The sequence below is a fragment of the Petaurus breviceps genome, unplaced genomic scaffold (genome assembly GCF_028583685.1).
Source record: "Petaurus breviceps papuanus isolate PSGF00001 unplaced genomic scaffold, PetGlider_PUasm1.0 90779, whole genome shotgun sequence".
Classification (NCBI taxonomy): Eukaryota; Metazoa; Chordata; class Mammalia; order Diprotodontia; family Petauridae; genus Petaurus; species Petaurus breviceps.
Genome location: NW_027187344.1, coordinates 8,523,571 through 8,538,722, shown reverse-complemented (window position 1 = coordinate 8,538,722; position 15,152 = coordinate 8,523,571). Strand labels below are relative to the sequence as shown.

Sequence of the window (15,152 nt, the reverse complement as noted above, 5' to 3'; positions counted from 1 at the left end):
ATTTTTAAAAAAGAATCTTTGTGGAGAAAAAAATGCCAACTGCTAGAAGATTAAAAGGGCTTGTGATACAGCAGGTATAACAGTCTGGGAGAATAGTATTTAAGAAATATAGTTACAAGAAGGTGGAGCCCAGATGGTGAAATATAGTAGGAAGAAATATAGCAAGTTCCTCCCCCTAATTCCTCTAGTCATCTAGAAAATGAACCAAACAACGTCCCGATCAGGAAACCCAAGAAGAAAAAAATAACCATAATTTTTCCAGCCTGGGTTAGCATAAAGAGAGAGATTTGTGGAGAATGAAGATGGTGTCTGGCAGAAATTTAACCACATGGAGCACAGGAAAGGTTGTGTACCAAGGTTAGAAGAGGTCCCCAGGTCTAGCATAGAGGATCCTAAACTTTCCTAGGGTACAAGAACAAGTGTCAACTCGCATCTCTGTCACTCAGTACCCAGTTCCAGGTCACAGATCCAGAGAGGACTGAGAAAGGGACCTGCTCCTTGGAATGACATTCTAGGGTGAAGAGCACTCAGGGTAGAAGCAAGCAGTATCTGTGTGAATCCAGTCTGAAGCTTACGGAAGAATAACCAGGGCAGGAATCCCCGATCAAAGGAAAACCTAAAATTCTATCACTCTGAACCAACAGAACTTTTCAGTTAGTTCATAGTGGCTGTGTCTAGCAGCAGTCTACTGGAACTTGAAACAGAGGAAGCTCACAAGTTTATGTCTTATACCCAAACCCAGGTCAGGAACTTGCAGAGCTCAGACTTGTGGGGCAGTAATCAGATCTCAGTTTTTTGGGAATACTGAAGTTTTGTAGTTCTCAGCTAAAGCTGTCACTGAGATCCTGAATTACAAACTATTTAGTACCTTAAGAAAGCCCCAGGGGGGTGGGGGGGGGAGGGGTAGGTGGCACAATGAATAGAGCAGGGCCCTGAAGTCAGGAGGACCTGAGTTCAAATTTGGCCTCAGACACTTAATACTTAGTAGCCGTGTGACCTTGGGCAAGTCACTTAACCCCAATTGCCCTGCTTTCCCCCCTCCAAAAAGCAGCAAAAAAAAAAAGGCAGTACCAGGACTAGCCCAGATATTCCTTCCACAAGTTTGAAGAGTCTGGCCCTGTCATCAAGTCCAAAATCAGGAAATAGGCTGGAAGAATAAGCAAACAAACAAGGGGGAAAAATAACCCCAGAAAATGCTTTTATGGTGACAGGGTTGCTCAAAGCAGAAACCTAGAAGAAGAAAATTACTCTAAAACATTGACAAGCAAAGCCTCAAAGAAAAACAAAGCTTGGGCAGATTCACCTAGAATTTCTGGAAGAAATGAAGCAAGAGTTGTTTGGTTTTGGTTTTGGTTTGTTTTTTAAGACTTCAAAACTTTTCTAAATGCAAACACTGTGCTTGAAGAAAAAATTGGAAAGAAATGAGAACTATGAAAGAAAGAAGTGGAAAGGGACTTAGCAGTTTAACAAAAGAGATATGGTACCTTGTCCAAGCAACTAACTACCTGAAAATTAGAAATGTCCAAATAGGAGCCAAAGATTCCATGAGAAAATAAGAAATATTAAAGCAAAGTCAAAAGACTGAAAAAAAACCAGAAGAAAATAAAAGATATTTCATAGTAAAAACATGAAACTAGAAAATAGATTGAGAAAAAATAATTTAAGACTCATTGAACTACCTGAGAGTCATGACCAAAAAAAAGAGCTTAGATATCACATTTCAAGAAATTGTTAAAAAAAAAAAAAAACCAAACAAAAAACAACCCTGCCTTGATCACTGAGGAACCAGGGAGCAAAGTGAAAATAGAATCCACTGGTCACCTCCTGAAAGAAACCACAGAATAAAAACTTCCAGGAACGTGGTAGCCAAAATCCAGATCTTCCAAGTGAAAGTACTATAAGCATAAAGAAAAAATTGAGTACTGCAGAGATATAATCAGGATCCCACAAGATTTAGGAGCCACTGCTAGAAGAGTAGAGAACTTAGAATATAGTATTCCATAAGGCAAATATAGTCTTAAAATGTTATCTAGCAAAAATGAACATAACCCTTCAGGAAGGAAAATAGATTTTTAATGAAATAGACAACTTAGAAGCATCCAAACTTTGAACTGCAAGAATTAAGAGAAACATAAAAAGGTAAACATGAGGGAACAGTCATCAGGGATGACATAGATAAACTGTTTATATTCTAATAGGAAGAAATAATATAATACATGTGTCTGAACCTTATCATCAGAGGTTATAAAGGAAATCTAATTAGAGGGGTGTGGGGGTGATTTGTTGTGTCTTGCTCATCGTCAAAGAATAAAGGGAGAGGTAGAGAAGAATATAAGGAAAAATATTACATAATCAGGGTGTACAAGTAGAAGACTATACAAATGAAGAGGATGGGATGGGAAGAGGAGGAGAGACTTGAACTTCACTCAGTTAGTCACGGGAAAGAAGACTAGACACACACAGAAATATATTTAATCCTACAGGGAAGGGAAGAAAGGAGAAGAGAAAATAAGAGAAATAAGGTAGGTTAAGGAAGGGACTAGTACTAAGCAAAACAAACAATATATGCAAAAATATAGCAGTTCTTATTGCCGTGGAGAATTTAAAATTAAAGGAGTTCCCATCAGTTGTGGAAATGCTGAACAAGTTTTGGCTTATAAATTCTGTGTGTAGAATGCTGTTGTGCTGTAAGAAATGATAAAGGGAATAGTTTTAGAAAAACCTGGGAAGACTTATATGAACTGATGCAAAACGAAATGAGCCGACCCAGGAGAACAATTTATACAATAACAATATTGTAAAGACAAACAACTTTGAAAGAATTAGAAACTCTGATCAAACAACAATTCCAGAGGACTAATGATAAAACATGCTACCCACCTCATGATAGAGAGGTAAAGGACTCAGTGCAGAATGTGACTTTTTCTCAGACTTAGCAAATGCAAGAATTTGTTTTGCTTGACTATCCATGTCTGCAACAGAGATTTTGTTTTTTCTACTTTCTCAATTTGGGGTGCAGGAAGGGAAAGGAAGCAGATTTTTGCTGACTAAATTTAATTTTTAAAAGAAATATAGCAGCAAGGATGAAAAGAGGAAAAGACTGGCTTTCTTTTCCTTCCTACTAATTTTTTAAAGAAATTTTACTGCTAGACCTCAACTTTACTTGTACTAAAGTCATAGATAGCAATAACTCCTGATGAATTACTGTTCTGAGATGAAATAAGATCATGTAGTAATTGGAGTCACCTGAAGTGAAGTTAGTTACACAAAAAGAATTTAATTAACCTGGTAATTTGACTTCCTATACAAGAAGCTCCTGCTTGTCAGTGGGTGAAGGCCATTTCTTTGATGCTATTGTAGAGATTATATTATGGTATATGCAGTCCATACCATTTCAGCATATTTTTAATTTCTCATAATCCATGCTTTTCAACTACTCTATTCATGTTTTCCTTCAGAGTCCTAAAACTTTTCTTCTACTCTAAATGCATTAGCCATCTGGGTTGTTGACCTCTACTTTTTATGACCCATAACTTCTTTAGTAGACTTAGTTGAATGTGATTTTATTAGTATATAAAAAATTGTCACTTTTAGGTCCTCCTCCTCTGCTGAATTCTAGATTCTTATTGATGTCAAGTCAGTTTTCAATTTTTTCTATAGTATCAGACTTTTATTTATAGAGGTCAACTGCTGCCATGTTCAAAATCATAAAGTAAAAGACAACAGGAATCATAGGAATAAGCATAACTTTATACTGTCAGTCTGTAAGAAAAACCCTTTGTACTTTCTAGCACAGTTCGCAGTCTGGATTGGAAGCAAACTTATCACAACAGAGAGTTGTTTCACACTTAGATTGAGGCAGTTGCTGAAATGAAGACTGTCTGATCCAGGAACTAGAAGGATTTTCTACACTACATGTGTTACAGTACTTCTAATACTAAGAATCACTATACCTTCACCATCCGAGAGGTTTTCCTGTTTATCTTTAAAGTAGTAAACTTTTCCTTTCAAAGTATTGTTCTAAGTACAAGTTGATTCCAGGGTTATCATTGCCACATAGGGTGACAATATAAGTATTCCATGAATGCAAAATTAAGAGATGAGACTCCATTTCTTGTGCAGAAATCTAGACCTAGTCTGACCTTGACATAATACTATTTAGAAACTTTTTTTTCTCTTAAAATAGGCATTTACTCAAATGGCATAGTAGGAGCTCCTGAGGCACATTAGTTGCTTCTTGTTCAATAGTTTTCAGTCATGTCCAACTCTTCCTGACCCTATTTGCAGTTTTCTTGGCAAAGATACTGGAGTGTTTGCCACTTCTTTCTCTAGTTCATTTTACAGATGAGGGAACTGAGGCAGACAGGGTTAAGTGATTTGCCCAGTGGTCACACAACTAGTAGTATAGTAGTGTTTGAGACCAAACTTGAGCTTGGGAAGATGTCTTCCTGACTCCAAGCCAGGTACTTTATCCATTGTACCATACTCTCCCATAAATACATTCAGAGGAGGTGAGGAGAGTGGGCACAAACTTAAAAGTACAATAATAGATGTGTAGGGAATATGTATGGGGTAAGAGACCTTATATCTCCAAAACTGCAAGACTGATATTCTTTCTTTCCCTGGACAGTCCCCACAAAATTCAGTGAGGTATGGGGCATAGGTACCAGTGATAGATTAGTTGTGTTAGTGCTGGACAGGGCTTGCTTCTCAGAGTGTTTCCATTGGACATGGAAACATCAGTCAGCTTTAAGGCTGTGCCAGGTAAGTCACTTGACTTATGGCTGGCTCTTCACAAGGTCCAGTGGGTCTGTTGGTTGATCTGCTGGACTCCCTGGATTCTCTCTTGGCTTAGCAGCTGTAACTTCCACCACTTTCAGCCTCAGGCTCAGCTTGGACTACTTTGCTTTTCTAGGAAAGGGCAGAGCACAATAGCCTAGGATTGGTTGAAGCCTCTCTAACTCTGCTCCTTTAGGGCCTCACTTCTATTTGCTACCTTCCCATCAGGGAGTTGGAAAGCCTTTCCTACTTCACTGTTCTTCCAGGTCACACCTGGGTTATATTGATGAGAGATCTCAACTTAACTTATGAACATCTAGTACGTTTCTTTTTATTTTTATTTTTTGCTTTTTGGAGGGCAGAAAGCAGGGCAGTTGGGGCCAAGTGACTTTGCCAAGGTCACACGGCTAGTAAGTGTTGAGGTCAGATTTGAACTTGGGTCTTCCTGACTCGGGCCGGTGCTTTATTCACTGTGCCACCTAGACACCCTCATTTTTTTTTTAATTAAAATATCTTTCATTGAACAAAAATTGATTTTGCCTCCCTCCTACCTCCACCATTGGGGGGGGGGGAAAGAAAACCCTTGAAACAAATATACATAATTGAAATAAATTCCTTCATTGGGCATGTTCTGTAAATATCCATCTCATTCAGTGTCTTGAATCAGGAGTTGGGTAGCATGTTTCTTCATTGTTGCTCTGGAATCAAACTGGTCATTGCATTAATCAGAGTTCTTACAGCTTTCAAAGTTTTATGTTTTTATAGTATTGGGTTAACATGGCACAATAGTATTCCATTATATTCATACACCCAAATTTTTTCAACCACACCTCATTTGATGGATGCCTACCCATTTAGTTTCCAGTTCTTTGATACTACAGAAGGAGCTGCAATAAATATTTTTATACATGATTCTTTTTTTTTTTTTACTTCTTTGGGCATATCACTGAGTAAAGAGTATACATAAGGGACAGCCAGGTGGCTCAGCGAGTAAGAGCACCAGCTCCAGTGTTGGGATGACCTGGAGATCGAATCCCGGGCTCAGACACTCAGCCCCACACCCAGAAATAACTGGCTGTGTAACCTTGAGCAAGTTACTTAACCCCGATTGCTTAAAAAAAAAAAAACAAGAGTATGCATAATTTAATAACTTTTTTGTTCATAGTTCCAAATTACTTTCCAGAATAGCTGTACCAATTCACAGTTCCACCAATAGTGTATTAATGTACCTGAAACTGGCAACTTTTTTGCAAGAGCCAAAATATGTTTTGAAACGATGCAGTAGGAAGTTGGTGAATTGTCAGGCTTAGTCCAGTAAAAGGACTCTTGGGAATGCTTTAGTATTTTTCCCATATTATGGTCTCCCACTTCTTTATGTGTCTTGATTATGTAGCGTTTTCTTTTAGACCCTTAAACATGCCTACTAAATCATCTTATAAGCATTTATTAAATAAGTGCCTTCTAGAGGCTAGACCCTGTGCTAAGCACTTGGAGTACAAATAAAAAGAATAGAACAATTCCTACTCTGAAATTATCTTAAATTCCAATGATGAAGACAAGATACATCTATGCAGGATAAATATAAAGAGAATAAATGCAAATAAATAAAAAGCCATTAAATGCAAAGTAATTAGGGAGGAAGGGCACTGACAGGGCTCAAGGTAGCCTTTCTGTAGAAGGTAGTGCTTGAGCTTCATTTCAGTGAGTGCATTTCAGGCATAGGGGACAGCCCATGCAAAGACCTGCAAACAGTTTGGAGAGTCGTATTTTGGAACAGAGAGAAAACCAGTTTAGTGCCTTTCAGAGCAAGGGATGGGAGTTGTGTCCAGCAAGGCCAAAAAAAAGATAGGGGCCAGATTGTGAAGGGTTTTAACAGCTAAAGAGAGGAGTTTGTATTTTATCTTAGAGGCAATAGGGAGCTGACAGAGGTAATTGAGCAGAGGAGTGATACAGTCAGATTTGTCCTTGAGGACAAGGACCTTTGGCAGCTGTATGGAGGATGGTCTGGAGTAAGGAGAAATCCTCAGGCAGGGATACTACATATGCTGCTGCAGTAATGTAGGTGAGAGATGATAAAAGTACCCTTGTGAATAAAGAGAAGGTGTCAAATTTGAGAGAGATTATGAAGGTAGAAATAGTGATATTTGGCACCTAACTAGATTTGTAGGACAAGGGAAAGTGAGGAATTTGAGTATAATGCCAAGGTTGTGAATCTAGAACATTCACCTAATACAAGGGTTTGGTACTTTAAAAAATGTACATGTAGGAGAGTTGAGGGGAGAGAGACTATGGAAAAAAGCCATTGCCTGAAGTTTTCTTAACAGCATACTTCTTTTTTTAGGGTGACGACTTCAGGAGTGATGGAGAATATAAAAAAAGTCAAGAAGGTGACAAATGGATCTGTAGATCCCCAGGGTGAATGGGAGAGCACAGCATGATGGAGCAAACTTTTGAGAAGAGCACTTTCAAAAATCTTTTAATTTATTAATAGTACTGTCAGTGAACAGGAGCAGTCTACACCTCCCAACATTGACCCAACAAGAGTATGACTGGGAGCAAAATGTCACAGAAACCTAATTTCTTCCTCTGTACTTTAAAGAAACTGGATCGGTTGCTGCCCACAAGAAAGTCTGAACTTTCCTCAAGGTGGGAATGATGTGTGGGGAACACAAAGGGGACAATGAGGATTTTGTTTGTTTTAAATTTTTATATGCACATACCTTTCCCCCCCCCCTTTTTGTTAATGACTAGGTATTCAGAAATGTATCTGGTTCTGTTCTAGAGTGTATTATACTAGTGGAAAGACTCTGTGTGTGTGTGTGTGTGTGTGTGTGTGTGTGTGTGAGAGAGAGAGAGAGAGAGAGAGAGAGAGAGAGAGAGAGAGAGAGATTTGTGATGCAAATCATTGAACATGAAAGCTATATTGGACAAGGGGAACAAAAGTTAAGTGAAATGACTCAGTTACTCTGGTATTCTGGCAGGAACTTATAAAAGTTAAATCTTTGTGGGAATGATATAAGGAAGATAATGAAATTAAGTTATTTTATAAAGCAAAATGGGCATCACTTGGGTAGGAACACAATTGCATCTTTGAAGCATGTATCACAGACCCAGGAGTCCTGGGCATGGTCCTGAGGGCTGCATTGATTCCAAGTATAGCCTTGGGCAGGCCGTCTAAGTCAGCTCATTTGCAAAACAGGATAATGCATTAGTAAAGTGGTTTACCATCCTAGGACTGTGATGCCATGCTCAAGATGAAGAATTACCCTCTTCCTCTGTGATGCAGTCCAAGGAGAAGAATGTGATTTTCCTTTTTAAGAGGGGATCTGCTTGGAGCTTGCCACAATGTAGCTGTCTGTTTTACCTCAGCAATGAGAGGGAAAGTCGTAGGCCTGAAATTCTTTGAATTAATTTTTCTACAAAGTTTCCCGTAGACCATTCTCTGTGCGGTATAGAGCACTAACTCCTCTCTTCTCTCAGGAGCAATACTTTTTCTTTGTAGCACAAAAAAGCAAAAGGTGTGGCTCATCAGGTCATGAGCCATGTGATTAAATTGTGGAAATATCAGTGGAAAGGGGCACGAGGAAGAATCATACACACATAAGTAACTGTAAGCGAGTGAAAATTTATTCTTGAACACTATTGAAGAGAAAAGGAAATTTGGGGACAATATGGATCGTATGGGTACAAAGACTATTAAGAGGGTTATGTCTGTGTAAACCTACAGCTGTTCCTGAGTGCTGAGCATTAAACAAAGAGACTCTCTGGGCCCTAGCTTTGAAGAGGTTATCTCTCATCGAAGAAATATGGTGCCATTAAATGGAGCTATCAGTGGAGTCTTTCACTTAGGGGCTCTCTGACAGTGGATTTTTTTTTTTTGACTGAAACCATCCCAGAATTTTCTTGGTGATGAGTGAGGGAGTAGCCACCTGAAAATAAAAGTATTTTAACTCATGGCAGTTTTTTGGAAAATGTAATGGAGGGAATAATTTCTGTATTTTAACCAGATGCTTAGGAACTCCTGGTGGCAACTTAAAAGTTTCAGAGGAGGCTGCGTTCATAAATGGTTCTTAATTTGAATAAAGTTGCTATGAAGGGATCCATTAGTGAACCCATTCTCTCTAGCTGCTTTGGCACACCTATGGATTAGAATCTTGAATCTTCTTCTATTTGCCATTCACTGCTGTAACCTTCATGGAGCAGGCTGTCGCCTGAGCAGTGAAGATGAGAGCTCTGGGAAGTTAATTATTGAATTTTGGAAGAACACTGAGAATTGTGTCTGCAGAGTATAAGCAGCTTGGTTAGGTATAGGAAACAGAAAGATTTTTTATCTGTGCAAGTGTGTTTCTCAAACATTTTTCTTCCCCTTACTCACTTTCTCTGTAGAGGTGGTGATAGAGGAGCATATATATTAATGCCTGAGAAAGGCAGATGGAAGAACATGTAAAAATAATCATCTTTCAGCCAGTTGATGGAAGTATAATCTATTTCCACTGGTTCATCCTTCTCTGCATGATACTCCCTGAATAAAGTATCATCTCTGTGATCTTTGAAACATCTGAGTATAGAACCAGAATCATCTCTAGTGCTGATTGCTATAGCCATGTGTCCTTTATGAAAGGGTTTTCCATAAGGAAGAGATAAAGATGTCTTGAATATTTAGATGTTTGCCTTCTCATTCAGTCAGCTCTTGAAAGATCCCTTTAAATCCAGTGGCAGAGAGAAAGAAAGGAAATGAATATTTAGTCTTTTTGTTCTCTTCCTGTCTTTCCCCCTTTTTCTTCTATGCCAAAATAACATAGATGGTTCACTCCACAGCTTCTGAGGCATTCCTTTCACTCTTCACTTCATGGGATAGGTCACCTGAAACCCACTTGGGTACTTCACTCAGAGTGACACATGTGCTATTTCCTACAAGCAATTACCTGACTAAAGGTGCGATAATAGTCCCTACTATGAAGGGCCTAGGGGAGGGGGTGTCCTTAATATTTATATACATGATTTTAAAAATAAAAATATGAGTGAGAGGCTGTGTGTGTGAGTGCATGGATATATATATTCAGTCAGTGCAGCATTAATACCTTCTGTGGTACTTGTACCAGTAACACTATTGCTGCTGCTGTTGCTAGCAGTAGTCGAGCCTTTTGGGTATAATTAGCATGTGGACATTGGTCTCAGGTTTCTCTTTGGTAAAAACCATTTATTAACACTCTGTATGTACTTCCAGGCTTACTCACAGATCTGACTTTCTGTGGTTTTGTAACTGAGCAGCGACCTCTCTGGAACCTGAAATGGACAAATAAAATGTGCTAGCTTTTTTATAAATAAAAGCCAGACTGATCCACAACTATTGGAACAAAGAAATTGTTTTCCCATCACCAAATGTTCTAGCAAGAAATGTTCATCAGTGGACCTTATGGGCTTTATGTTATACTGGTGAATTAGAAAAATATCAGGCCTAGGACATGGAGAGGAACAAAATACTTTTAAATTGCCTCCTTTCTTTCTAAAATTCAAAAGATGGATTCCATTGTCTTTTATAAATAAGGCCATTTTCCTTCCCTGTACCAAAACTATTACTTTTAGCTTGTTCTATCATAAATTAATAATTGATTGATGCTCTAAACTGAACAGATTTGCCCAACAGTTCCACCAAATTCAAAAACACTCCCCCCCTGTCCCCCCCCAAGCTAGGTAGTACAGTGAATAGAGCACTGGCCCTGGAATAAGCAGGACCTGAGTTCAAGTCCAGCCTCAGACAAGTCAACCCCAATTGCCCTGCCCTCCCCCCTCCAAAAAAAAAAACAAACTCCCCCCCCCTTTTCCATTGTGATTCTAAGTGTTCATTTGAGCTAAGAGTAAATCCTATAAGTTTTTCAGAGGGTAAGCAAAAAGGAGTCTGCACAGGCAGTCCCTTCCTATCCCATGCCTGGGATGCACTTCTTCATCTTTATTCAGTAGAATCCTTAGCTTCCTTCAGAGCTCAACTCAGCGGCTTCATCCTACACAAAGCTAGTAATCCCTGTCTACCTGTGCCAGACATCACACACACACACACACAAATATTACATTTTGTGGACAAGCCTGTGAAATTTCAGGAAATTGAGGATCCCATTTTTGAATCCAATAGACAGTGCCTCTTTTGCTAAAAATTTATTTCCTGGACAGCATGAACAGGAAATGTTCTTTTAATCCTGACTATCCAGTCTGGCCAAGTACTCAGTCTAGCTTCTGGGTCCTTTGGTGCTTTAAAATTTGAATTGCAGTCCCTTTTTCCTGCTGAATAAGACCCTGAGGAAGTTAACACCGATGAATTGGAAATTCTTCCTCCTTGTGTTTACACGGTCTCTGGTGTAAGGATTGCTTCTTGGGCAATGACCTTGGTGAATTTGGTATCAGCTTATCCAGCTAACCTAGTGAACCTAACACTACCCAAAATTCTCTTTTCCATTCCATTTTATTTGAACTAGCATGTGACTGGAAGGGAAATCTCTTTGAATTTCCCCTCTAGAGTTAATAGATAATTAGACTGTCATGATCTTTTCTGTTGTTCTTTCACCTGACCTTTTCCTCCCTCCTCCCCCCTTCCTCCTCTTGATTGGCCTGTTCCACTTTGACAGAGACTGGGCGAGTATTGCTAAGGTTTTGGTGCATTGCAGCATTTGTTCAGTGCCAACTGTGTGAAAGATGTATTTCCTAAGCTAGGAGACTCTTCATTGAAAGAGTATATATGAATGATGCTTCATATTATTACCCCATAGGATGTACCTCTGTAAAATAATATATCCTGTCTTCTTTCAAAAATAAATTAGTATCATGGCTCCAAGGAAGATATACATTATTCCCAATTATGAAAGGTTTTCTGGCCATCTTCCTCTATCTACAAAATATTCTCATTGAGAAAATGATTCTAAGTTAATAGACAGGCTTTGAGGACTGCTGGCCCCATTCCATGTACAATTGAAAAAAGAAAAGTTGCCTTATTCTCTCCAGCCAAGCTGTTGAATTTCAAAAACACAAATTTTGGCAAAATCTACATTGATCTTCTAAATGCCTTGCTTCTCCCAAATGTCTTAGGACAATGCCTAATCCGAGAACTGTGGTATAGAGTACTTGAGTCCAATGTGTCTGTAGCTATGCCTCCTTCATTTCATTTCCTTTTGAGTAATTCAGTATTACTGATCCCTACTGTATAGAAGCTACCACACCTCAACTCGATGTCTCATGGAACTTCAGAAAATCATTAGTCTGTAATACACCAAATGTTCTTTTTCAAAAGATCTGCTCTTTACTGTGATATCCCCTGGGGTGTTCTTGGCAGGGCATACTTCTTTAAAAGATCTCACTTGAGTTGATACTGATCCTTGTTACCATCTGGAATACATTTATCGATCAGTAATACAAAAGGTTCTCAAAGTTCCCCAGGGTTCTCTTAGCAATAGTGATGTGTCTGTGCCACCCCAGTTACACTTATATGCTTAAAGAGGAATAATGTTTAATGCTCAGCCTTGATGTAAAAATATCTCCAGACTTAATTACCAAATGGATACACTCTGTGAAGGGAAGAGTTGGGGTAGTTTGAAGAGTGGGAAGGCAGCTGCGTATGTGTTGAATTGATGGCTTTTTGGAATTTTGACTGTAAAATGCAGTTCGGTACTTTGGAGGAGTCCTCGAGGAAGGCAATAAATGTCAAAATGATAAGGAAAAAATTAATGTGGCACAAAACAGTAGGCTTATTACAAGGACTGTTTTAGTGTTTTGTAATGAGATTCTGAGTACTCAAAGGACCAGAGAAGGGTTAAGAGAACAGTGGTGCTGGCAAGTGAGAGCTATTACCTCTGACTTTATTGTGTTGTGACTGGCTCAGCTGCTTTCAGGCAGCATGTATACCCTAAATTGGATTTGCTTAGCTACATGACCTCCAAAGAACCCAGGTAGGGTGTTTAATCCAGGAGCAAATTTCTGGGTGCTTGCAGACAATAAAGAGTACATTGTTCTTCATTTAAGATTAAGGTTCAGAAAGAGATTTTTCAGTATTTTTTTTCCTAACATTATTTAACAGATCACTGTGGGGTATTTATATAATGGGTACAGGATAAAAAATATAAATCAGGATATTGTATGTAATTTGTTTTCTTGCTTTTGGTGCAAATGTGTAAAATAAAGAATCCATGATGAAATGTACATTTGTAATCTTAGGAGAGCTTTTGATAAATGACTCCTGCCTCAGTCTCCTGGACTCTTTCTTCCTTCTCCCTCATAATTTTTTTTCTTTTGTTTTTAGTTGATCAAGCTTCCTGTTCTCCAGAGCTTTCCAATTATTCCCATTAATGGTAATGGTGATCTACTAAAGAAATCTGAGCTAAGTCATAGCAGTATCCATAGCGCTTGTCATCATTGAGAAACCCATCTATCATTTGGCAGGCTACATATTGAAAAAGATTTTTTTGGGTAGGGACAAAGAATAATGGTATTTTCACCAGGATTTATTCCCCCATTGCTGTCAGGAGACAACTACAAAAAAGTCCGGGGACTCTAGTCCCAGTGCAGAAGATATTTGGTGTGATTTACCATCTTGGTAAAAATGTGGGTTTTGGAATATGCTTTGGGTTTCTTGTCCCTTCGGATTTTAGATGTTGCTGTCATTTCATTCTCAGCTACTTCACATTAGTATTATATGTTTCATCCTCTTTGTGAGGCTTAAAGGTGGTGACTTGCCCACAGTCACACAAATAATTGGTAGCACTTCTGGAACAAAAAACCAGATCTCTTTATTCCCAATCCACTGCCCTTTCTGACTGTTACTGTATCAATACGTTTGACTGAGACCTTCCCACCTATGCATAACAAACTTACATGCCTGCCTGAAAGCCTGTCAATGAGATCATAACCCCCAGCTTCCTTGGAACGGATGGGAAAGGTGGACTATGAGTGTACCTCAACATGATTCTGAAAAGGATGTGTGAATCACTTTTTTTATAAATTGAATCACTTTGCTCTTGAGGCACTTATCTCTATCTCTGATTGATTTTTCAATTAGCAGGGTCTTCTAACACTGTTACTCTTCCCTCCACAGACTCTTCCATGCAGCTGTGATGAATTCCTTTGTAAAGTGACAAAAATAGTCTCAGCCTTCGCCCCTCCACTTTATCGTTTTGTACATATAAGTGGGTGGTAGGATTTCCCAGCACAAGTAAACCTGCACATTGTGAATGATAGGAAGTTTGCAATAGGTTGTTGGATTCTACAGTGGCCAGCTGTTGCATGTCCTTTGGAGTGGATCATAATACTAATTTTCCTATAAGGATGTCCTGCCTTCATTTATACTGTTTATTTTCAGAATAGCTAGAAAAAGTATTCCTTGCTCCACACATTTCTATTACCTAATTAACTTTTATTTTTAAATCCAGTTGGCTATAGTTGTCAGTCTATGATTACTTTTCCCCATATCTTGTGTCTTCCATTCATTGTCTAGCACCTTTTATAGATTCACTAATCTGAAGGGTTATTTAAATCCAAATAGAGTTGTCTAAGAAGCTGGATACAGACTGTCACCCAGCTGCTTTCTTTAACAGGCTTCCTTCAACAGCTGTTGTCAGGAACTTGAACTTGTCAGAGCTCGAACTTGAACCCCAGTCTCCTGACTTAAGCCCAGCACTTTCCCCACCATAACATGTGATGTTACAGGTCCCTTATTAGGCACTAAGGATGCTACAGAAATGAACAAGCCATAGTTTCTGCCCCTCAGCCAGCTTTAATAGGTCATTGTCTAAATGTAGGGTTTGTAAAAGCAAAGTAACTACTCAGCGTACTCAGTGATTTCCAAATTTCCCTTGCTTGTTCATTGAAATTTAATAAGGTGGCATTTATAAAAGTTTCTCTTCCAAAGAATGATAACATAGATACCACCAAACAGAAAACTTAAGATTTCACTACTAGAGTAATAGAAGCAGCCATGACAACAAAAGTATCCAGGACCTTCCAGGAAGATGCTGTCTTACATCTAGACCTACATCAAAAATTTTGTTTAAATATAACATTCAGCCTATTCTTATTAGAGAACAATTAGTCATCATATATCTTCACAACCTTTCAACCTTTCCAAATATCTGAGGACCCTCATTAAATTGTCCCTGAGCCTTCCACTAAGTAAATTATCATTGAATTGCTTTTGTATCTTGCTCTTTGACTTAGAATAGATCAGTTTTGCAAATTGAAAGTTGCTCATTCCCTCAGGCCACATAACCTTTGATGCCCATTGAAGGTTTAAAAAAATGTTCTGATGAATTTTATATGGCTTTCTAGGAGTTTCTTGGGGGAATACTTGTTGGTAAGGTGTTAGTGCTTCCAGTAAAACGTCATTAATTCAGAAT

General features: G+C 38.7%; 1 protein-coding gene across 3 annotated transcripts in view; it reads left to right on the top strand.

The window, feature by feature from the left end:
• GPR107 (G protein-coupled receptor 107) overlaps nt 1–13,011 on the top strand; it is a 94,418-nt gene extending 81,407 nt beyond the window's left edge. For all 3 annotated transcript variants that reach the window (XM_069069384.1, XM_069069386.1, XM_069069387.1), the window contains one exon: nt 7,121–13,011. In XM_069069384.1, coding sequence (XP_068925485.1) covers nt 7,121–7,217 — 97 coding nt within the window. In that variant the 3' untranslated portion in view covers nt 7,218–13,011. The remainder of the gene's footprint in view (nt 1–7,120) is intronic.
• Nucleotides 13,012–15,152: the final 2,141 nt, after the last annotated feature.